Source organism: Carcharodon carcharias, chromosome 10 (assembly GCF_017639515.1).
Source record: "Carcharodon carcharias isolate sCarCar2 chromosome 10, sCarCar2.pri, whole genome shotgun sequence".
Classification (NCBI taxonomy): Eukaryota; Metazoa; Chordata; class Chondrichthyes; order Lamniformes; family Lamnidae; genus Carcharodon; species Carcharodon carcharias.
Genome location: NC_054476.1, coordinates 168,868,078 through 168,893,393, shown reverse-complemented (window position 1 = coordinate 168,893,393; position 25,316 = coordinate 168,868,078). Strand labels below are relative to the sequence as shown.

At 43.1% G+C, this 25,316-nt stretch overlaps 1 protein-coding gene across 1 annotated transcript in view; it reads left to right on the top strand.

Annotated features, from left to right (window-relative positions):
* Nucleotides 1-10,820: 10,820 nt before the first annotated feature.
* Nucleotides 10,821-25,316, top strand: part of LOC121282919 (membrane-associated phosphatidylinositol transfer protein 3-like) — a 244,590-nt gene continuing 230,094 nt past the window's right edge. The window contains exons 1-2 of the mRNA XM_041196731.1: nt 10,821-10,873; nt 22,374-22,469. Coding sequence (XP_041052665.1) covers nt 22,409-22,469 — 61 coding nt within the window. The 5' untranslated portion in view covers nt 10,821-10,873; nt 22,374-22,408. The remainder of the gene's footprint in view (nt 10,874-22,373; nt 22,470-25,316) is intronic.

The window sequence follows — 25,316 nt, the reverse complement described above, 5'->3', positions numbered from 1 at the left end:
TCCCTTCTCTTCCCTGACTACTTGCCTTCCTTTCACCTTCTTTCTCGGGTTTATGGGGATGATGGAAAAGGGTTTAGATCTATGGACTAGTTCATAATCGTCAGCCATCTCTGCTGTCTTAACCTCCTGGTCTTCAACATGGGTTCTGGCTGCAAGAGGAAGTGTATCTTTAAATTCTTCCAAGAGAACTATTTCCCTAAAAGCTTCATATGTTGTCTCTACCTTTAATGCCCTTATCCAATGGTCAAAATTACTTTGCTTTACCCATTCAAATTCAGTATAGGTCTGCCCAGGCTGTTTCCTTATATCCTGAAATTTCTGTCTGTATGCCTCAGGGACTAACTCATATGCACTCAGAATAACGTTTTTTTACTGCATCATAATCCACCAGTACCTCTTCTGAAAGTGAAGCATAAACCTCACGAGCTCTACCTACCAACCTACTCTGTAAAAGTAATGTCCAGATTTCTTTTTGCCACAACATTTGCCTGGCTACCTTTTCAAATGAAATAAAGAAGGCCTCGACATCTCTTTCCTCAAACTTTGAGAGAGCTTACACAAACTTAAACGCCTCCCCACGAGGTTTTAGGTTGAAGGGTTTTTCCTCATCGGAACTTTCCGCAGAATCTGAGATCTCTTTTTTGACTTCCAGCCTTTTAAGCTGGTATTCCCTTTCTCTCTTTCCCTTGCCTCTCTTTCTTTATCCTCTCTCTTGCCTGGAATTCCAGTTCCAGCATCATTTCATTCTCCTGCCTTTCTGCTTGCTCATTTTGAAATGTCCTCTTTCCCTTTCTTTTTCCTTTGCCTCTAATCCAATGTTTTTCAGTTTCATTGTTTGTTCAAGTTCAAGCTTCTTCATTTGTAACTCAAGTCTCACTACTTCCAGCTGCAACTCACTCCCTGGAAAGTGTGGTCTCTTAATATCCCTCCCAGTTTTAAATGCTGTGCTATTTTCTCAACTAGGTCTGCTTCCCTCATCCCCTTTGAGTAATTTTAACTCCAACTTATCTGTCAATTCCATTGGCTTACTCTTGGTTAATTTCTGTAAAGCAGTCAGAGTTACAGTTTCCATCTGTAAAATAAATCTTAGCAACCTTCAATGCTATTTTAAATTCCAACCTGTATAATATACCTCACAGCAACTCCAATTCCTATGTCCAGTACCTCTTTACCTCCACGTACTTGTTAAAAGGATTCACAAATCCCACTAATGTCAAGGATTTCCAGTCCCAGACCAATTATTATTCCGCATTCAATCACCCGCTGTATGCATTTCAAATCGGGATAAAGCCCCCGCTTTGTGATGACCCCAGCTGATGTTAGCCCTGGATAAGCCTGATCCCAGAGTGGAACCCAGCTGGATAGATCTTAACTTTTATTTGTTTGTTTAGATATGTGGAGAGTACTGAACAGAGGCACAGTGGTCAGCTGATGAACTTTTAACAAAAGAATAAGACATTTAGTCAACAAGAAAAGATGAACTATATTACAATGCTCCTTCACCCTCAACTGTAACTTTACAGATGTATATAGATTGTAAGGCTAACACCAGTTACAAAAGCTATCTTATACTCTAATGCCCACAATAAATATACAGCCCATGTAAACCTATGGCACCCTATGGTCAGACACACCACACTCTGAAATCAAGTGACAGATGCCACCTCAACCAGACAACCAGATGCCATGGATCTCTCCTCAACTCCCCCCAGATGCTTTTCTCACCATGAACCAACCAGTCTCATTGAATTCAGTCCTTCCCATGAGGGTTTCCAATCTCCACTCTCTAAGACCTCACCTTGGAATCTTCTCCCAAATCATCGCTTTCTCTCAGACGTCTTCTGCAAGGGTTCACCACCAGGGTTTCAAACTCTCCTTCTGATGTTCCTCTTCCCTGGGTCACCACATGCATTCAAGCTGTCTTCCGCACACTCTGTCTCCCTGACTCAGCTGTCAACAGCACACCACTGCTTCACATGCCCATAGCAAAGAGTTACAGACCTTCAGTTGTCTCTTTGGACCTTCTTGCCTCTTGCGAGCTGTTCTTGCTTTAAATCTGCTTTCTGCAGCTTTTGTCTCTTTAAATCTGAGGCATGGAGCCTTTCCCTCTGCCCCTCACTCTTAACTTCACTTAACAGGACCTTTTCCCAGGCTCCTGTCCTTCCTTTGTCTAGAAGGCCTTCGTTGGACTTTCCTGTTTTCCACTCCCCTGGATTTTTGGGGTTTTTCTTTAGCTTGGGAGTGACTATCTGTCCCCTTTGCTCCAGCCTCTTCTGGCAGCAGCTTTCAAACCAGCTACACTCGGCTTCCAAAACAACTCATATTTCTCTTCGTCTGTTGTGTCTTCGTGGGAGGGTCCTGCCTCTTTGGGCCCTTGTTGATAGATAACAGCCCAATCCTTCTAACTTTTATGTTTACCTTCTCTTTAGGGGTCATAAAACTCCTCATTAGAAGTGCAAGCACCTTTTTAAAGTGAACCTAAAACTCTGTTTCACCTTTCTTAACATGCAGATACAGAAATACAAATCACACTTAAACTTTAAAGCTAAAACTCATTTCTAACATGCATACAAAAATAACTTACTTAAACTCTCTCTATTTCCTAACATGTACATGTACCTATAGGAAGCTGAGAGGGATCTAGAGAGGGTGGTAACATTCCTGGTGCATTCTTGCGACCCATAGCGACTCAAGTGACTTCTCCTATCCGGCCAGTGAACAAACCAGATGGCTTATAGAAAATGACCATTAACTGCAGCATATTGAATAGAAATACTCTTGCCTGTGCACCCGCTGTCACAGCAGTGGTACATTTGATCACATTTTTTCATGGTGCTGGATTTTGCAAACAGGTTCTGGTCCATACCAGTTCAGAGGGAGGACCAATGTCAGTTCACATTTATCTTTAAGGAATAGCAGTGTCTGTGGATGCATTTTCTCCAGAGCTTTCTTAACAACCCCTCCATTTGTCATCAATGCCAATCTGATTAGCTCATCCAATATGCAGATGACTTATTGCCGTTGACAGAAACCAGAGGCCGGCACTGTGATCTTTCGCATGAATTGTTACGGTTGTTGAAGGGGGCTGGACTAAACAAATCCAGGAAAGGCCCAAATGGGACAGAGGAGGTGTAATTTCTGGGCTTGGTAATCAGACCTGGGAAGAGATTGATAAATGAAGCAAAACACAAAGCAGTCCAGGAATTACTGTGTCCTAACTCCCTATCCTCTTTATGCTCATTTTTGGGTCTGACTGGGTACTGTAGGGAATTTATAGAGGACCCTGCTGCTTTAGCAACTCCTCTTCTCTGTTTCCTGGAAATGGGAAAATTGGAACTGGGATGGGAGTGTGAAGGAGCCTTTGTTAAACTGAAAGAGATCTCCAGACTGCACCCATTTTGGGACGGCCTATATCTTAACCAGAGTGGGACTAACATCCTTGCAGGCGGGTTTGCTAGTGCTGTTGGGAGGAGTTTAAACTAATTCGGCAGGGGGAGGGGACACAGAATGTTAGCAGAATAGGGACAAATCATAATACTGTAAAACAATCAAGTCAGAGGGAGTACAGCTGCATTAAGTTTCAAGGGAGTAAGGCAAGGCTGGATGGCCTCTACTTCAATGCCAGGAGTATTACAGGTAAAACAGATGAGTTAAGGGTGAGGATTGACACGTGGAATTGTGATATAGTAGCCATCACTGAGACGTGGTTAAGGGAAGGGCAGGATTGGCAGCTCAACATTCCGGAATATAGAATCTTCAGGTGAGACAGGGGAGGGGGGTAAAAGAGGAGGAGGTGTTGCATTATTAGTTAAGGAGTCAGTTACTGCAGTAAAGGAGAGATGATATCTTGGAGGGGGCATTGAATGAAGTTTTGTGGGTAGAGCTTAGGAATAAAAAAGGGGCAGCCACATTATTAGGTGTTTATTATAGACCCCCAGATAGTCAGCGGGAAATTGAGGAGCAAATATGTGCACAATTTGTGGAGGTGTGTAAAAACAATAACAATAGGGTTATTATATTAGGTGATTTCAACTTTCCCAACATTAATTGGGATAGACATAGTGTTAAGGACTTGGATGGAGTGGATTTCTTGAACTGTGTACAGGACAACTTTTTAGGTCAATATGTAGAGGGTCCAACAAGGGACGGTGCATTGCTGGACCTAATTCTGGGGAATGAAGCTGGACAGGTGGCTGAGGTGGTGCTGGGGGAGCATTTTAGTGATAGTGACCACAACGTGGTACAGTTTAAGCTTGTTATGGACAAAGAAATAGACAAGTTGCAAAAAAATGTTTTGGATTGGGGGAGAGTGGATTTTAGTAAAATAAGGCAGGATCTGGCCAAGGTAGACTGGGAACAGTTACTTGTGGGGAAATCTACAGAGGAGCAGTGGGGTGCGTTCAAAAAGGATATGGGGAGGGTACAGGCTCAACATGTTCCCTCTAGGGCGATAGGAAGGAGTAACAAGCCCAGAGAACCATGGATAACCAGAGATATTCAGGATACAATGAGAAGGAAAAGAGAGGCTTTTATCAGGTACAAGGGAAGCAAATCAGCAGAGGCATTAGTGGAGTACAGACAGTGCAGGGTGGAGCTTAAGTAAGCAATTAGCAGAGCAAAGAGAGGATATGAGAAAGCTCTGGCTGGTAAAAGTAGGGAAAATCCCAAGATATTCTATAAGTATATCAATGGGAAGAGGATAACCAGGGAAAGAGTAGGGCCCATGATGGACCAAGGGGGCAATCTATGGGTGGAGCCAGAGAATAAGGATGAAGGTATTGAACTTGGGGAGAGAGACTGCGAGGTTCTTAAGCAAACTGATATAGGGAGTAATAAGGTATTGGAGGTGTTGGCAAGCTTAAAAGTGGCCAAATTTCCAGGTCCAGATGATTTGTGTCCCAGACTGCTAAGGGAGGAAATCACAGAGGCTCTGACCCAAATTTTTAATTCCTCTCTGGCTATGGGGGAGGTGCCAGAGGGCTGGAGAACAGCTAGTGTGGTTCCGCTATTTAAGAAGGGTTGTAGAGATAAGCCAGGGAACTACAGACCAGTGAGTCTCACGCCAGTGGTAGGGAAACTATTGGATAAATTTCTGAAGGAGAGTATTTATCTCTACTTGGAGAGGCAAGGTTTGATCAGGGATAGTCAGCATGGCTTTGTCAGAGGGAGGTCATGCCTAACAAATTTGATTGAATTTTTTGAGGTGACCAGGTGTGTAGATGTGGGTAGTGCAGTTGATGCAGTTTATATGGATTTCAGCAAAGCCTTTGACAAGGTCCAACATGGGAAACTTATAAAAAAGGCAAATGCACATGGGATACAGGGTAATTTGATAAAGTGGATTCAAAATTGGCTTCGTTGTAGGAGGCAGAGGGTGATGACAGAAGGATGCTTTAGTGACTGGAAGCCAGTGTCCAGTGGCGTACCACAGGGATCTGTGCTGGGTCCCCTATTATTCGTCATTTATATAAATTACATAGGTGACTATGTGGGGGGTAGGATTAGTAAGTTTGCAGATGACACAAAGATTGGCCGGGTGGTTAACAGAGAGGTTGAGTGTCTTGGGCTACAGGAAGATATAGACGGGATGGTCAAATGGGCAGATAAGTGGCAGATGGAATTTAACCCTGAAAAGTGTGAGGTGGTACACTTTGGAAGGAGTAATTTTGACAAGCTAGTATTCAATGAACGGCATGGCACTCGGAAGTTGTGAGGAACAAAAGGACCTTGGTGTTTGTGTCCATAGATCTCTGAAGGCAGAGGGGCATGTTAGTGGGGTGGTGAAAATGGCATATGGGACACTTGTCTTTATCAATCGAGGCATAGATTACAAAAGTAGGGAGGTCATGTTGGAGTCGTATAGAACTTTGGTGAGACCACAGCTGGAGTACTGTGTGCAGTTCTGGTTGCCACATTATAGGAAGGATGTGATTGCACTGGAGGGGGTGCAGAGGAGATTCACCAGGATGTTGCCTGGGATGAAACATTTAAGTTATGAAGTGAGGTTGGATAGACTTGGGTTGTTTTCATTGGAGCAGAGAAGACTGAGGGGTGACCTGATCGAGGTGTATAAGATTATGAGGGGCATGGACAGGGTGGATAGGGAGCAACTGTTCCCCTTAGTTGAAGGGTCAGTCACAAGGGGGCATAAGTTCAAGGTGAGGGGCAGGAGGTTTAGGGGGGATGTGAGGAAAAACCTTTTTACCCAGAGGGTGGTGACGGTCTGGAATGCGCTGCCTGGGAGGGTGGTGGAGGCGGGTTGCCTCACATCCTTTAAAAAGTACCTGGATGAGCACTTGGCACATCATAACATTCAAGGCTATGGGCCAAGTGTTGGTAAATGGGATTAGGTAGGTAGGTCAGGTATTTCTCACATGTTGGTGCAGACTGGATGGGCCGAAAGATCCTGTGATTCTGCGAACTGTAGATGCTGTGAAGAAATTTTACTTGGAAACGGCAAGCAGGTATGGATGAAAACCCAAGTGCAGTATTATTGCAGGATGTGAATAGCCCAGGGTCCTCACAGATGTGGAAATGGGTACTCTGCATGTGAGCGACATCTCATGGCAATCTTTCAGCAGTAAAGTATTTCTATGTGTTCACGGCGACTTGCATTGGGGTGAGGTGGGGGCGGGGGGGTGGGGGGGGGGGGGTGGGTGGGTGGGTGCGGTGCGGGGTGGGGTGGGGTGGGGAATGTGACTTTGTTGATCCATGATGCTCTCATTAGCCTGCTAATAGATGGGCAGTTAAAGAATGGCATAGTTTGCAGCCAAAGAATCTTTGTGGACTCTCCTCCTTGACAGCGAGCATATCAGGGTACAGAGGTGGGAGGAGCCTCAATTGACAGTCAGTATGGTGAGGGGAGCTCCTACCAAGGGAAGCCCATGGATATTCAGTTGAGGAAGCTTGGGAAACAGATATGGGACCAAAGAGCAGATGTCCCCCAGACAGGAGGAACATATACGTGGATGGCTCCAGTTTGGTGGTTGAGAGAAAAAGGCAGACAGAGTGGAATCTATGATCCCAAGGCAGGGGTGGAGTTGGCTTTGAAATTTCCTTGAGTGCCTAACAGGCTGAACTGGTAGCAATAGTGTATGTGGTGATTCATGCCATCAAGTTCCCTCCACCTTATATGCTCCAGTTCTGTATTTACCTGCAGTTCATATACTGAGTATTTGGCAATTTGGGAGCGTAAGTGGTTTAAGTCAGCAGATGGATGACCCTTGACCACAATGTCATTGCTAAATGCAATCCTTGAAGCTACAAGGTGAAAACAGAATCAGTGCTATATACACAAAGCAAAAGCCTGCTCCAAAACAGAGCCTCGCTGGGAAGGTAACAAGAGGGCCGATTAATTAGCCAAATTGGGAGTGGTAGAACGCATCCTTTGGGATCATTTCCAGTCAGGAATGAGGGTGGTGGCTGATCAGAAAAGGGAACTGACAAGAGGGGTTCCCTTACCACCTGATGTTAAGGAAGTACAGGCCAAAGACCGAGTGTTGCAATCAGTCCCGAAAGCTAAACAAGAAGGAACTTCAATTCAGGGTCCCTTTGGAATAGCTGATGTGACAGTGAAAGAGGGAATGTTGTTTAAAGGGGATATATGGATAGTGCCAGAAAGATGTAGAAAGGAATTCATGCAATTGGCACAGGGGGATCCAAGGACTGGGCATCCAGGGTGATGCTAATGGAAGGAAAGTTGGCTGGTGGCCTCATTTGAGAGAGGACGTGATTGACTATTTCACAAACTGGTTGGTATGTACTGCCAACAATCCTGATCTTCATAAATAGAAAGCCACCATGGGTCAAACCAGGTGGCGGGAGGGAAGGATCATGGCGGTGTGTCCAAACTGATTTCATTGGACCATTGCCCATGACCAGCAGGGTAAAAAAGTATTGCCTGGTGCTGGTTGATGTTTTTTCTAAGTGTATAGAGGCTTTCCCTTTGAAATCATATCACTGCCTTGGTCACAGGAGAGATGCTGGTGAAGGAAGTAGTCACCAGAAGGGGGACTGCTGAAGGAAGTGGATCATGACCAGGGGCCCCACTTCACTGGGCAGATCATGTAGGCTACTCCGCTAAAGGACAGGAAACCATCCTGTCACTAGTGTATCAGCCTGTATATTGGGATGATGATGAGGGAGAAAGAATCAGAGGACGAGACCACTGAGGCCCTTCCATATTTCATGAGCAGCAAGAACCTCTGTATGTATCTCTCTGGTCAGGCATCAGGGGAGGCCCTGAAACAGGTGACACGTGTGTTCACCAAGTCCACCCCTCAGACAAACACTTGCCAATGGTATTGGACGTAACTTTGTGCACCCCCTCCCCACTTTTTCTTGCCTTGGTGAAGAAAAGTGGGAAAAATACAAGCTGGAGATAATTCAAAACTGGCACAGAGCCAGTTTTATGTAATGTCTTACAGAACCTCCTGATGGAGTGGAAGGATGGCCATGGGCACCAGGACTCCTGATCCATGGTGGAGCCATGACAGTGATGGAAAGTGATGGTTATGGTTCTGGTATTGGACCAAGTGATATTTCTCAAAAGGGTGGAAGAAAGGGAACCCTCGAGAAAAATCCCATTGTCAATGAAGATGGTGGATGGAGAATAGGCACCTTATGGGCCTCTGGTAGAGAGAATAATGACACCACACCGGCCTATGACCCAGGCTTCAATGGATCATTACATGCATTGGGTCTAGCAATGTCCAAGGGGCACCAGGTTTGGGGCAAATGAAGCTTGGATGCAGAAAGACACAAGTAACCAACCAGCCCAAAACTTACAACACAACAGGATCAACCTGTTGAGGGAAAACGGACAAGCGTTCTTCGGGGGGGAATTTCTGTGCTGAGGTCCAAAGGGTCTATGTGAGAAGATTTCTGCAGATGGACCTAGTGTGATTGTTAACCCGGCAGGATTAAATATCTGAACCCAATCCCAACAACCACTTCCCAGGGAAGCAGGTCCGAAGTTTCAATCATGTCCCAACTTAACTGGAGGACCAGTGACTAGCTTGGCCACTGTCCCCCTTGGCCTGGTGCTGTATTACGAATGTCCATCATGAGATAGTCCCTGCCCCATTGAACCGCCCTGATCTGTGCCTGCCACAGATGTGCAAAAGGGAAACTCAGCAGCTGATGGAAGGGGAGCGGTGGATCAATTTTGGGCCTGGAATGGTGATAGTTACGGGGCCCATACTGAGGCTCCGGTGTACTCAAAGGGAGATAAGTCCTGGCGTAAAAGGCGTGGGCTGATCAATGACGCGGTCACGGTGTTAATATCGGACGTCCCATGGATTCAGCAGCAGTGAATAAGAAAATGGAAGACACAAGGTCATAATTTAAAGGGATATTACAGGATATGACTAGCAACCAGGATCAGGAAATTAGTGAGCATCAAGTAATGACCATACATTTACAAGAGTGTCCCTTAATCGGACCATGCAGCAACAATTAATGTCCCAATTAGGGAAGACCGGAGGGCCTCCACTGAGACAGCTCTAAATGACGTGTGCATGTTGTCGGGATACTGGGTGGTAGAGCAAGCACATGAAAAGTGAGGATTGATTGAGGAGAGGAAAGTTCCCTCGCGGATAGCGAATCGCCTCTGAATGCCACCGTGAGATATCTCAGTAACATTTCTACACGCGGGTTCAGGAAACAGGAGTGTAAGTCAGCTTCTAACTTGACCATGTTGGGCGTGATCTTGTACTTTCCCGTGGTCCCCACCCTGCTATACTATTTAGAGAACATCGGAGTAGTAACAAAGGGAACATGCATGCACCGGGAGTCAACACCACACTTACCTTGCAAACCTTGGTGGTAGACTGATGGGAACCGAGCTCCGTGGTTGTAAAAGGCATGGACGGACTTTTATCTGTCCCCCATGGAATGCGATAGCTCTTGATATGGATTTAGCATGATGGAGCATGTTATTACCTGTACTGTGGGGGAAAAAGGCTGTGTGCATATCCGACCTGCGTGTGGAGGTGCAGGGAAATATTGCATAACCATGAGAAACAATACCCTTATAGGGATATGATCTGCCCAGTCTAGTATCTTTTGTTTTATTCCACTTAAATCTATTCAAGTTGGTGTTCATGAATTAACCAATATCCACCAACATGATCGTGCTTACAGTTGGAACGTAATGGATAACGTGAAGGCTGATTTGTACAAAAATGTTGCCAAATTTGGTTTTGAACTCTCTCCGAGTATTGCCTGACTGCATCTCGCGGTGATATTGATCTGTCCACTAAAGACTGTGATCAACTTTAGCAACACGCAGACTTAACCAGGGGCCGTGTTAACAATCCGAATTCTGAACCTCCTGGTCTAAAATTTGTAATTGGGATTTGAAGGTCGATGTTCATCCTTGGGTGGGGATCGTTTCTCATACCCCTGCTGCTGGTGCAGTTGGTGACAGTGATAGACCCACTGATCGATCTGGGGAGGCGGTTGAAGAAACAAAAGACATAGAGAAGGTGGAAAGATGAATGACTCGGGTGTATCGAGATATTAATATGCGGTTTCATCAAGAGAGGCGATGAACGGTATCAGTAACTGAGAAGGTGCTTTTTAAATGAATCACAGAGGCACCTCGAGGGAGACTAGTAAGTATATGTTATAAGATGTGTTTAAATTTGCTTCGGAAACGAGCTGACAATTCTCAGAACATGTTAGCACGCACTCCAGAGACCAGCCGAGCCCGCCAATCGAGTGGCTCAGGGGGATTGAGCGCCAGAGAAGTTCCCATGCTGCTGAAGTATGAAATCAGACTAAAAAAAGAAACCCCATTGAGATTAGCGCCGCCGGGAGCGAGACCATCCAGAGGAGACGTTCCCGCTGGAAGCGGATCGGTCCGAGTCAGGTTGGATGTAATAATCAGCCCGCAGTCACCCTCGTCTGACTTGGTGGGGAGGGTGGGGGGAGGTAACTTGTGTTTTCAATCACTCCGTTTCCAACTTCAGGCTTTTGGTAGTAAAGTTGTTGGATGTGCGGTGAAATTGTGCGAGTTGTGATGGACTGATAAATAAAAGAAGAAAAAAAAACATCTCTTGAACAATCTCGGCGAGCAGAGGAAATATTTTGCAGCTGACTGCGTCAAAGCTGATTTCCATTTTTTTGCCAAATCCTTTCAGTCAGTAGCAGAGTTGCCAATAATTGGGAAGTCCTAGGTATGAGACTTCCAGGGCACTGGTCAGCCGCAATAAGCCTGAGGTGTCACTTGAGACTGAAGGTATAAATATAGAAGTAAGTTGCACTCCATCACACCCGTCTCCTGGGAGTTGCCTGTCTAGTTTTAATCGAAGTTTGCCGTCCGATTACCACTCATGTTACTGCTCAAACTCACTGATGCTCTACCACGATAGATAAAATGCACCTTGCCATTTATTTGCGAGAGGGGGTCCTGCATTAAGGGGTATGGATTTTGGTCGTAGCATAAAAAGTAACGGTAAACAGCGATGGTGCACTGTACAACAACAACTTGCATTGACATGATGCCTTTAACCTGGTTAAGCATCCCAAGGTGCTTCACAGCCGTGTCCTCAAAACAACTTTGACATCGAGCTGCACAAGGAAATATTGGGATCGGCGCTTGGTCACGGAGGTTCCAATGAGTGTCTTAAAGGATCAGCGAGAGGCGGAGAGGTTCAGGCAGGGGGGGATTTCAAAGCTGAGAAACCAGACAGCGAAAGGCATTGCGGCCCGAGGAGAAGCCAGGAAAATGGGGGATGCGCCGCAAGATTCCAAAACCTGGGAGGGGCGCAGAGTTCTCGGGGGCGGTTGTAGGGCTGGAGGAGCTTCGGAGATAAGGAGGGCCAAGGCCGGGGAGGGACGAGAATTTTAAAATCAAAGTTTTGCTGGACTGGTAGCCAATGTATGATAGGGCAGCTGCGTTTATATCTGATAACAAGCTAGTTTTCGACGGAATTCTCACCTCTGTGCTTGACTGTGTGCACTATTTACATGGTTGAGATCTACAGCACTTTGTCACCTTAAACCGTGCATTTTCCAGGTGATGCCAAACGGTCTGCCTGGGATCAATAGTTTTCTGTTTGTGTTAAAGCAAAATACTGCGGATGCTGGAAATCTGAAATAAAAACAGAAAATGCTGATAAAACTCAGCAGGTCTGGCAGCGTCTGTGGAGAGAGAAACACAGTTAACGTTTCGAGTCTGTATTGAAGAAGTCACATGGACTCGAAGCTTTAATTCTGTTTCCCTCTCCACAGGCGCTGCCAGACCGGCCGAGTTTTTCCAGCATTTACTGTTTTTTATTTCAGTTTTCTGTTTGTGTTGAGACAGCATCTGAGCTAATGACTCAATAAATTCTTTCGTAGTATAAACTAAGGAGCCGCTGTCACGCCAATCAGTTGGTCCCTTACATGTTCTCTCTGTCTTTCGCGTCTTGTGCAGATTCAGGCAAGAACTGAGTTTCTTGCTAAAATGCACTGAGAATATGCAAACTGTCGCTGCATAAGACCCAATTTCCAACCTTGTGTGCAGGCAGAGAGGCGCGCCTTCACTTCACTGAAGGAGAGCAATGATCACTCATTACTGCATCATTTAATAATTGCTCCGAACCTATTTAATACACACATCACGTTTGTATAAAAGTGATTGGGCGAGGAAATGTAAACATTCCCATACACAGTGAGGGAATGGTGAATGAGTGAGAGAAAAGCAGACGAATAAGGCAAATTAGAAGAGCAATGTGTTAATTGTTTTGCGGTGATTGGGTGTGTGGTGCAGATCTCATGTTTTCCAAGTGTGGTACAGCAACCCAATTTTCCCTCCTTTCCTACATCCTGAAAAAAAACTTTGTTATCCCACGCTACCACATTGCAGTGACCTTGAAAATAACAATAGCCATTATTATAATATTTATTGTTTGTAGCATGAATTAATCACTAGCTGTGTCCCAGGGAGGCTTTTTGTTTTGCCAAGAATTGTTGGTCTTCGCTGCAGAAGTGTTTTTTTCTGAAGCTGGTGTTTACATCACAGGACTTGGAAAGAAAACGGAGACTTGCTCATTTAGTTTGACAGACTGACCTTTTGAGACAGTGTAAAGCCTTTATGGAATTGTGAAACTGGTCCTGCTCTCATTACCTTGGAACAAAATAGACCCACACAGTCGGCGGGCTGAGTAGTTACCTACCCTTATAGCTTGATGCCTCTGTAAGCAATCCAGTGTGTAACTGCTGTTAAGCTGATTGGCTGTTGTCTCGCTGAGAGAGTAGTCTGAGAGCCCAGGGGCTTTATTCTCTACCTCTGCTTCTTTGCTCCCCCTGTCCTTGGTTTGCAGTAGGGATACTGATGGTTGCTGTATGCCAGCAATATTGATGAATCTAGTTGCCGGTTTTTTTTTGTGTTAACAATTAAGGCAGTGCGCACAGAGATAGGGTGAGCCTTACTCTTTCTATGCCTCCCTTCTTTTCATTCTATTCGTCCAACCTCAAACACTGAGCTGATATTTGTATTCTGTTTGTATTCTGTGCTCATGCACACGATTGTCTAAATATTTGGATACAAGAAGACAAAAGATTTTAATTTGTTACTGAAAGGTAGGTTTTATAGAAAAGATTATAAAAGATATGGTAAATGCTAAGCAGTATTGCTTGACTGTGTAACATCTTGTAGTGATGGAGCCTTTGTAGGAATGTCTGCTGAATTTAATGTGCAGCTTTGACTGATGAAAATAACTATGCTGTGCAGTTCTGTAAGTAACCATATTCAATTATTATTTATTTTCATTTGTAAAACTGCACTGCACACACACATCAAAATAACTGCCAATTATTTTAACCTGAAAGGCAAACATGCATCAGATTAAATCCAGATATATTGCATAGTCGTTCCTATGTCAAAGATGTTATGTCTGTTATTAAAGTGTGCAAGAGAGGTCTGGTTTGAAATTTTAACCATTTAGTCAGTTGTGAGGCTCTATTCTGCATCTCTGTACTTCTAACATCAATTCAATTACAAGCAAGAGAGATAGAAATAAGTTGAACAAGTTATTTGTTTTCTGATAACTAAGGATCTTCAAGGCTTTCTTTTAGATTGCCCCTACCTGTGTCTTTGATTTCCATGGAGACAGCAGGGTCTTTGCTATAGGTTGACCATTTATTAACTGTAAAAAAAAAAATAAAGTTCCTGTCTGGTTTTTATGACATTCACAGTTTTATATATCACCGCCTCAATTTCTTGTCTGGTAAAGGAAAGTTTCATCCAGAGTATCAGTTACCTATGACTAAGGTCTTCATCCTGTTTTATGTCTACTGCAATCCAGTTGCTAACTGGATAATATTTTCCTAATGTAGTATTTGATCAGCCAGTTAAGGTCTCTGCAATCTTAACTGTTTCACTAAGGGCTGTGCTCAAATTCAATGTTTGTTTGCTAAGATACAAAGCAAAAATGTTATTGGTCTGGTTGTTATTAACACAAAGCTCAGTGTAGAACTATTTATTTCAACAGTTTAAATTTCATTGATAATTTTGTAGTGTGTAATTATGCATAACATACAGTGCTTTAGCCAAAATAAACCCTCTGTTGTCTTATTACAGAATTTAATTTTAATAAGACAAATAAGAATAACATTAAAAAAATCTGTTAACATTCACAGAAAATTTTAAACCCTTGTCCTGAATATCTGTAAACAATATATTATTTAAATAAGAGATTTCTCATAAGTGACGCACTTATTCTTGGTTCATTGACAAAGAAGACCTGAAGATTTATTCCATCTGAGAATTTAACTACTTGTGTTCCATGGAACCTTTGCAGACTGAATCACCTCAATGTTATTTTTGTTTTGTGTTCGCTTGAGAAAATGATGGATGGCAAAGCTAGGAAATGGAATCTTTTTTTCCAGTTTACATTGACTGACGACATCATATAGTTCTTAGGACAGCATATGATGGAAAGCAGGGGCTGCCTCTGACAGTTCCAGACATGTGAAACAATAACATTAATATACTGTAGTCTGTTATTACTGTACTAGTATAGACTTTCACTGATCAAAGTCAGGTACAGGGGGAAATTTGGTGAACTGACACTATCCTTTCATCACTGAGATGCTAACTCAGTTTAGGAATAATTTATATTCCTGGGGGTGTAAGGCCATAGTCTATAAATGACACATAATATGGCAGTAAAGAGAAAATCTTCCTTGCAGATACCATAAAGATCAGTGATATGGGAAATGTCAAGGGCATTTGATAAGGGGTTAATCTGAGTTAGGGGTTCAAGCACATTTTGAATTTTGTAAGGGGGATAGAATAGAAAAGTGAAGGCTTAATGAAACATATGTACAAGGCAATGGTTATGCCATAGAGTATTTAGTGCAGTTTTCGGTGCCATGTTGTAGAAAGGCCATCAAAGCAACACAGCTTTGATTCAACAGGATGATGCAGGTGATAAGAACTTATAGTTATGAGGTGAGGTTTTATATTGCGGGATTATTTCTCCTGGAGCAGAGAAAGTTAAGGCAAGACTTAGTAAAGGTTTTTAAAAATATGCAGGGTTTTGGCAGGATGAATCAGGAAAAATTATTTGCTCTGATTAGGCAGAAGTTACAAGGGGTCATCAAATTCATATGGGCACTGAGAGTAAGGAAAGTTGGTAGAATCATTTTCTTTTATTCAGCAATATGTTGGAGCATGAAATATCCTGCCACAGGGAATAATTGAGGCAGACTATGGCATTTCTAAGAGAAAACTGGGTAATCATTTGAAGCAGCCAGAAGTGTAAAGCCATGGGGCGAGTGTAGAGGGCAGTGGGATTACTTTTGGATAGCTCTAACAAAGATGGTATTGGGGAAATTTGGTGCCGTTGCTCTTCTGGATGGGCACAAATGTTATTTTTTAAATTACGCACTTTTTTGTCCAAAACCTACTTTGGGCTGGTAGCCACTGAGGGCTTCTAAAGTTTCCTGAGCAGGATAATCCACGGTGTCTTTCTTGCTCATTGGAGTCAAATGTCTAAAAGGAGTCCACGACAGGTGTTAGGTTTTCTCATTTGCCCATGCAAGAGGGCTAATGCTTGTATTAGGAAGGCAGCTGGAATGCACAAAATACCACTCCAGGATTTCGCTGTGGGACCCATGCTTGTGCAGATTGGGTGTTGGCCATTTCACTGCTAAACTGGAATATCTTTTGCCCATTTTACCCACAAAAACCCTTCAACCGCAACCATTGGAGCTTCAGTTTATGCAGCAAAGCCTAGAAATTTCACTCCTCACTGGAACAAAATCTGCTGGACTGGGATTATAAGAGCAGGAAATTGGGATGAAATTGGATTTCTGTTGGATTTTTATCCCTCAATCACTGACCCAGGATTTCTGATGAGGAGCAGTGGCTTTTACTGCCTTCTGCTCCATGACTCGTGGAAATTTTACCAATTAATATGGCCAGCAGTAAGTAGAATAATCAATTTGATGTTTAAATATGGGAACTGTAAGTGAGGGATAGGAGGCCAGTGTAATGTTTGATCAAACCAACTCATTTCCTCAAAACAGGGAAGCAAGGTGCCATTAGGAATAGGAGCAGTAATAAGCTATTTGGCCCTTTGAGCTTGCTCTGCCAGTCAGTAAAATCATTTATGATTTTCTACATTAACTCCACCTTCCCACACTATTGCCATATCCCTTTACGGCCTTAGTATCTGAAAATCTATCCATCTCTTTCTTTAATGTACTCAGTGACTGAGCATTCCTACATACCTGGAGAAGGAGATTCCGAAGATTCACAACCCCCATGAGTGAAGAAATTCCTCCTCGCCTCAGTCCTAAATGGCTGATCCCTTTTTGTCTAGCCCCTAGTTCTAGACTCCTAACCAGGGGAAACATCCTGTCATTGTCTACCTTTCCCAGCCCCTTAAGAATTTTATATATGTCAATTAGACCACTTCTCATTCTTCTAAACTCTAGGGAACATAGGCCTAATCAACTCAATCTCTCCTCATAGGGCATTCCCCTCATCCAAGAAATCAGTCTAATGAACCTACTTTGCATTCTCTAAGGCAAAAATATCCTTCTTTTGGTAAGGAGACCAGAACTGTACACAGTACTCCAGGCATGGTTTCACTAATGCCCTGTGCAATTGCATTTAGAATTCTTCACGTCATAGGCCTGGATTTTCACCTTTGAGGCGAGAATCATAAGTTGGGCCATTTCCCTGCTGGGCACTGCCCGCCCACACTGTTTTCATTGTGGGGCAGTGGGAGTGGGCTGGATTTGGGGCCAGCACCTCTCGATGCAGGCCTGAGGTGGAAACAGAGGTGTTTGGATGCTGAGGCAGCGTGGTTAAGAGGCTCACCTTGATTTCCTGAGACATCGGTCCAGTTCAGTAGATGAGTGGAGGCCTCCTAACCCTCACCCTTCCCTACTCCCCTCATTCCCATGCCTCTCTAACTCTCCATGCTGCCATTCCCTCGTGTCTTCTCCATCCCCAATCACCCAGTATCAAGTATGTACAAATCTCGAGTCCTATGGTAACATTGGGAAGTCTTTGAGATGCTTGTGAAACTGTCAAAATAAATAAAGTCTTTCAAAAACCACTTCAAAAAATTTATCCTTTTTTATGGTCATAATACTGTCAAGATAAATAAACTCACAGTCCCCTTGACAGCTGTGTTAACAACCCCTGCTGAGTTGAATCCATTATCAGGGTTTAGAGTTCAGCCAAGCATGCATGATGAGATGCTATTGAATGCCTGTTTCAGCAACCCCTGCAAGAGCTCAGTCATCTGTTCAACCTTTGAAGCAGGGGAACAGATGTCAGCACTGTCAATCAACGAAAAGATTAAATAAGAGGGGACTACTGACACATTCAAATCTGAATATCAATACTGTTCAATAACTATGAGCACCTTAGCAATGGATAATGTACTCAAATGCATCTGAACACTTTTCCACTTTTACAATGCCGATCAAATTAATGCTTACCTTATAAGAACAAATCCCTATCATTAATCACTGCATTAAAAACATATCATACAGCAATATATTGTGAAATGTGAAGTTGTCAACAACTTTTGAACTCACCTATCAAAAGATTCCCAACTCCAAACTAGGGATCCCCCATGGTTTATGACTCCTCTGAGGTGCGTGAACCATGTCTCCTTTAGAAGCTGGCCCAACTCCATCCGAACTCTGGGGGGGTTCTGAAATGCCCATTTCCACAATGGAGCTGGCAAGATCAGGAGTGCTGCATGCAGGCTTGCTACCTGCACCCTTATCTTGCGCGATTAAAAAGTCATGAAAATCCAGCCCTTATACACCAATCCCTTTGTGATTAAGTGCCGTTCTATAAGCCCCTGGGTCTGTGGCACTAATATTTATATGGCCCCATCCTGGGATTTGGGATGGGGGTCACATTTCGGTAACGCTGGCATGTGGAATTTTTGCCTGGCTGCACTATTAACAATATAGTTGGAATTGTTTGTTGTTAGCTCAGTGGTGGCACTCTTGCCTCAGAGTTGGAAGGCTATGGGTTGAAGCCTCACTCCTGAGCTTATGGGGTTGTAAAGGAAGACTTAGAAAGTATTTGACCAAATGTGTTTACTGATAGTACAATCGGAGGAAATAACATTTTGTTTCTGTTATCTGTTCTTCAGTGGATTATACTTGAAATCAATCTAATGTACAGACTTCTTGTACATCATATGTCACATGACACTTACTGGACTTTATCCTATTGCCATACCTCATTCGATATGCTACCATTGTACTTCATGCTGCTCCCAAAATCTATGAGTTTCTGCACCCTGGGGTTCATCTTGCTTCCATACCCTGACATCGTCTACCATTGCACGTTATTTTACTCGCATGCTCCACATGATGTGCGACTTTTGAACTTCACATTGTGTCCATGTTCTGAGACATTTTGCTTTCTGCTCCACTGATAACTTAGGTTACATCGTAAATAAATATAAAATAAACTGTTAATGAAGGTGGTTAGGCTCCTTTAAGATGTGTTAAGAAGGCTGTTGTGACATTTTAATTGTTTCTGTAATTGCTTCGATATCTTCAAATTCATCAGGTAGAGGATTCCACCCATTCAGATACAACATGATATTCATCTAATGCATTCAGTTAGAGATGTCATAATCTATAAGTGACCTAGTTATGACTATAATTTAGTTCTACAGAAATGTTGGATATAAACCGAATCCAAATATTGATATTTTAGAGATTTTTCAATATAATTTGTTGCATTGAAAAATAAGGGTGCTCTGCAAATTTATCCACTGAGGAGAGGAGCCACATATGGACAAAGAAAGTCTTAGCTTTGATCTATGGTCTGTTCTAAGTTAACTAATCTCAGCCTTGGGAATGGTAGGACATTATGATTGAGTTTGGCATCCCTATTTTAGGAAGGAGAATCTAGATTACATTTTCAAAGCTTTTTCCTTTTACTTAACTTATTCTTTCTCTTTAGATCTCATGACAACAAACCTCAACCTCTCCTCCCTAAATTGATAGAAGGGGTGCAGGAGGAGAGGGACCTGGATGCATATGTACATAAGTCATTAAAGGTGGAGGGACAGGTTGAGAGAGCAGTTAATAAAGCATACAGTATCCTAGGCTTTATTACTAGGGGCATAGAGTACAAGAGCAAGGAGGTTATGTTGAACTTGTGTAAGACACTAGTTAGACCTCAGCTGGAGTAGTGCATTTTAGGAAGGCACTTTAGGAAGGCATTTTAGGAAGGATGTGTAGCATTGGAGAGAGTGCAGAAGAGGCTTGCAAAAATAGTTTCATTGATGAGGAATTTCAGTTATGAAGTAAGATTGGAGAAGTTGGGACTCTTTTTCTTGGAGAAAAGAGGGCTGAAAGGAGATTTGATTCAAAATCTTGAGGAGTCTGGGTAGAGTAAATGGGGAAAAACTTGCCCCACTCATGAAAGGATCAAGAACGAGGGCACAGATTTAAAGTAATTGGCAAAAGAAGCAAAAGCAATATGAGAAAATATTTTTTCACACAGTGCGTGATCAGGGTCTGGAATGCAGTGCCTGAGAGTGTGGTGGAGGCAGGTTCTATTGAAGCATTCAGGAGGGAATTAGATGGTTATTTGAAAAGGAACAATCTGCAGGTTTATGAGGAGAAGTCAAGAAAATAAGACTAAGTGAAACGCTCATTCAGAGAGCTGGTGCAGATGTGATGGGCCGAATGGCCTCCTGCTGCGCTGTAACAATTCTGAGTCTGTGCTAATATTGTCAAAGTTATCCTGTAACCAGCCACTAGGAGGTGTGGGAGAGTAGCCCACCATGACTTCCTTTCTTGGCTGTGAGGGAGTGCGAGACTCTGGTGTATTCACCAAATCACCTGGTTGATGACAAAATCCTTTTTTAAAATAGATATTTCCTTTTAAAAAAAAAGACAATTTTTTTTTGTGAATGCTTTGTTTAAAAAAAAATGGAACATTCAACAGCAGCAGTGCAAACCTCAGCAGTCCTGGCACTGCGGCAAAGCAGCTGCTGGTGTGGAGGGATTGCCTGCCCTCACTGCGCTGGTGTCATTCAAAATGAAAAGTGCAATATTTCACAGCCTGAACTGCTAGCACTCATCTATTATCAGATGTACCTGTGGAGTGAAATAAAATGACACCTGCGCACTCTCCTCATTCTCTGGCATTTAAAGAAAACTGAGGAAAACGTGAATATGTGCATTGTGACTATAATTGATAAAACATTCACAGAACACCATCCTGCACATGGACAAGGCAAAAGGGGAAATCAAAAAATTATATTCTTCCTTGCCCATGACCTTATTCTCTGAGCTGAAGTCCTAAGCATTTCATATTTTCCAATGTGATGCCTCCACAGCTTGAGACAGAGTAGCGCTGTAGTCCATCTCTCAGATTTATTCATTGTATTGAACTTGTATTTTTAATCAAAGTGAATCGATTTATGAACATTAAATGGCAAGTCAGTATATATAATTCAGCTCACACTCATTCACTAATGCCCTGTAAAACTATTTAAATGACCCAAAGCTTTTCAGTGTGTCAGTGAGTGAAGACTTATCAGAATATGGCAGCTGGTGCCATAGAAAGTGGGTGTGGCTTTGCTTCCCTCAACGATCCTGCACTCTGAGAAATGACTCCCAGGGCAGGTACACACTGCACTTCTGAAGAGGACCTGTTCGAAAGTCCAGACGAGAAATATGTAGCTCCAGCATTGGGTAAGAAAATAGAAGCAGAGTGGCAATCTGGCCGCGATTGGCACTCCTCCAAAGATTCGACCCAATAAGCAGCAACGAGTGTGCTTTCATGGGTGGATGGGGGAGTAGGGAAGCAGAACCATCTGTAGCTGGCCCAACAAGTGGATAACTACTTCTCTGCCAAAGGTGAACCAGTTTCTGGCGTAAAAGCAGCTCACCAGCAACCCCCTTTAATCATCTGTGCAGTTCCATTATTTGTCCCAAAAAGTATGGGGCATCATGCTAAGGTTAACACTGATGAATGGAGAGATGAGAGAGTAACTTTAAAACAGAGTACGGTCCCTCTCAGTAACCACAATCCATGGGATCAGAAGTACACCACTGAGAGCAATAGCAAAGCTGTACTGCACAATAATGACAATGCATGTAAATAACATTGAACTCTTTAAATATATTCAATACGATTGAAAGATTCCAATGGGCTGCAGTTGCCCATCAATTGTTTTAACATTTCTCATGTGTATTTTTCTTTCCTCCTCAATAAATCGAACTTACTCACCTGTAAGCTAGCTATATCTGATATGATCATTCTTCCAATGTTACTGAGTGTTGTGGCGGGCTATTGAAATGAGAGATTTATACAGCCTAGCCTGATACTGTCCACATGCCATCCACTCCCAATAAGGGCCAGTGAATACAAATCTGGAATGGGAAATGCTCTTTTATTTTCTTCACTTCACACTAAGATTGGTGAGACCTAATGCCACACCTCTAACACCGGCTGATATCAGTTGCATTGGCACAAACTGCAGACTGAACCTGATCTGTACCACTCAGTTAATCATTGAGCAACAAACTGCGTAACTGAGCGAGCCGATCACCTTATTCTATGTAACACTTAAAGACCTTTCGTATAATTTGGGCTGCAGAAAATGTAAACTAGGAAAGTAGGGTAAGCTGCTTTGTGTGAGCTCTGTAATGGAAGCAGTCACAACAAATCTACATTATACAAAGGCTGTTGTTGACTGAGGAACCTTTTCAAGGCTACTTTCCATACACTAACATGGTTTTCCATTACTTAGTGCTCTTTTTTAATGTGGTGTTCTGTAGTGGGAAATCATGAACTTCACAGACACAACTGAGGGTTAGTTCTAGCTACTAAAAGGGCTAGTTTCCTCTGACTGATTTTTCTGTTCCTATTGTAGCTGCCTCTTGCCGACACCGTAACTCACAGTGGCGGATGCAGAATAACGTGCTTGACTCTGCCGACAGCTCAGAGGATGAATTCTTCGATGCACGAGGTTTGTGGAAGTGTTATTTGTTCTGAAGAAATCAATAACCACTATTGTCAGTTTTTTTTTCTGGAGAGTGCGGAAGGAACAAATGGGAAGACTTGTTGAGCTGTCTTCAGCACCAGGAAACCAAGATAGGGTCTGAATTTAATGATGTCCATTTTTCTTGTGTAGCGTTTAATGATATAAAATGCAACCACATTCACATCAAGCATTTTAACAGCCTATATATATATATAATATATATATATATATATAAACAGACAGTTAATGAAATTGGAGTGATCTGATTAATGAGAGTTATTTCCTGTTTGCAAATAATTTTCAAAATCCTGCTATGCACATTCTAACTTGACGCACAATTGGCTATTCTGTGCAGCTAATGCAGATTCATGGTGATTTAGTAAACCTGAGTTGATTAATGTGTGTTGCTACTGCTTAATGGTTTATTCAGATCTTTGCCCCCACCCCCTCCCCACCGTTTCATCGTGTATTTAGGCCCATGACCATTAATTATTGTATCTGATAAAGCAACCGGTGTTGTATAAGTTAACAAAAATATCCCAAGATCCTATTGGTTGTAAATGAATGCTAATGTTTTATTTCAATTTTCTTCAAAATTTATAACCGGGAAAGCAAAACAATCGAAGATACTCGCACAGCGAGGCACATCAAGGTGTAGGAGGCAGATAGTAATTGCACATTATTAAACTTGTTCTCAACATTCATCTTCTGGTCTGTCTTCATTATGCCAGTTCACTAGGGATGGGCAATAAACGCTGGCTTAGCCAGCACCGGCCACATCTGCATAAAAAAAACCTCACTGCTGCTAATAATGCCTTGTCCTATACTATTCAGAACCATTGTAATAAAGTAAGCTATGAGATTGCACCTAGAAATTGCTGTTGGTCACTTGAATGGATGAATGCTTAACATATTTGTACGACATTCCTCTATGAACTTTGTTAGATTACCCATCTACTTTAATTCTACCATTTGACATTCCATCTACAGTTAACTCTTGGTTTTGTATAATGAGGCTTTATTTCCAATCATCCTTATTGGTGTTTTTGCTGATTGTTGGGGGAGGTGGGGGAGGGTGTGGTGGGGGTGCTGCTGGTCACTACACTCAACCCTGGTCAGCATCACGCATCAGCTCGTTCCTCTGTTATGTTAACTCACTGTTGTTAGGCTGTAGCCTTGAGAACTAAAACGTCAGCGGATCTGCTGAGGATTTAATTTTCCCTCCACTTGGCAGACCAGAAAGTCTAAGCCAAAATTTACAAAAGTATCTGATGATAAACTAAGTGCCAAGCATTGTTACTGTGAAATATTAGATCAGCAGTTCTGTAGAGGACAAGGAACTTTTTATATTCATTAAGAGGTTTAAAATAATGTAACAAAAAACTTACAATTCACTCAGAAGATGGAGCTTTTCCAAATCTGGAAAATTTAATAAATATTCATATGAATAATTACCAATATTACTCTTCAAAATTAGCCCATACCAAGTGGATGATAATAGCTGGCAAAATTGACAGTCCATGACAGTATCAGTAGGAGTGACCACCGCACAGTCATTGTGGAGACGAAGTTCCACCTTCACATTCAGGATACCATCCATCGTGTTGTGTGGCACTACCACTGTGTTAAATGGGATAGATTTCAAACAGGTCTAGCAACTCAAGACTGGGCACCCATGAGTTGCTGTGGGCCATCAGCAGCAGCAGAATTGTACTCAAACACAATCTGTAACCTCATGGCCCGGCATATCCCCCACTCTACCATTACCATCAAGCCAGGAGATCAACCCTGGTTCGATGAAGAGTGCAGGAGGACATGTCAGGAGCAGCACCAGGCATACCTAAAAATGAGGTATCAATCTGGAGAAGCTATAACACAGGACTACTTGCATCCCAAACAACATAAGCAGCAAGTCATAGACAGGGCTAAGCAATCCCACAACCAACAAACCAGATCCAAGCTCTGCAGTCTTACCACATCAGGCTTGAATGGTGGTGGACAAATAAACAACTCACTGTAGGAGGAGGGTCCACAAATATCCCCATCTTCAATGATGGAGGAGTCCAACACATCAGTGCAAAAGATAAGGCTGAAGCATTTGCAACAATCTTCAGTAAGAAATGCCAAGTGACCTCCTCCAGAGGTCCCCAGCATCACAGGTGCCAGTCCTCAACCAATTCGATTCACTTCACATGATATCAAGAAACGGCTGAAGGCACTGGATACAGCAAAGGCTATGGGCCCTGATAATGTTCCAGCAATAGTACTGAAGACTTGCCATGCCCCTAGCCAAGCTGCTCCAGTACAGCTACAACACTGGCATCCACCCTGCCATATGGAAAATTGCCCAGGTATGTCCTGTCCACAAAAAGTAGTACAAATCCAACTTGGCCAATTGCCGCCCCATCAGTCCACTCTCCATCGTCAGTAAAGTAATGAAAGGGGTCATCAATAGTGCTATCAAGTGACATATGCTTAGCAATAACCTGCTCACTGTTGCCCAGTTTGGGTTCTGTCAGCGCACTCAGCTCCTGAGCTCATTACAGCCTTGGTTCTAACATGGACAAAAGAGCTGAACTCCTGAGGTGAGGTGAGAGTGACTGCCTTTGACATCAAGGCTGCATTTGACTGAGTGTGGCATCAGGGAGCCCCAGCAAAACTGGAATCAATGTGAATCAGGGGGAAAACTCTTTGCTGGTTGGAATCATACCTAGCACAAAGGAAGATGGTTGTGGTTATTGGAGGTCAGTCATCTCAGCTCCAGGACATCACTGCAGGAGTTCCTCAGGGTAATGTCCTCGGCCCAACCATCTTCAGCTGCTTCATCAATGA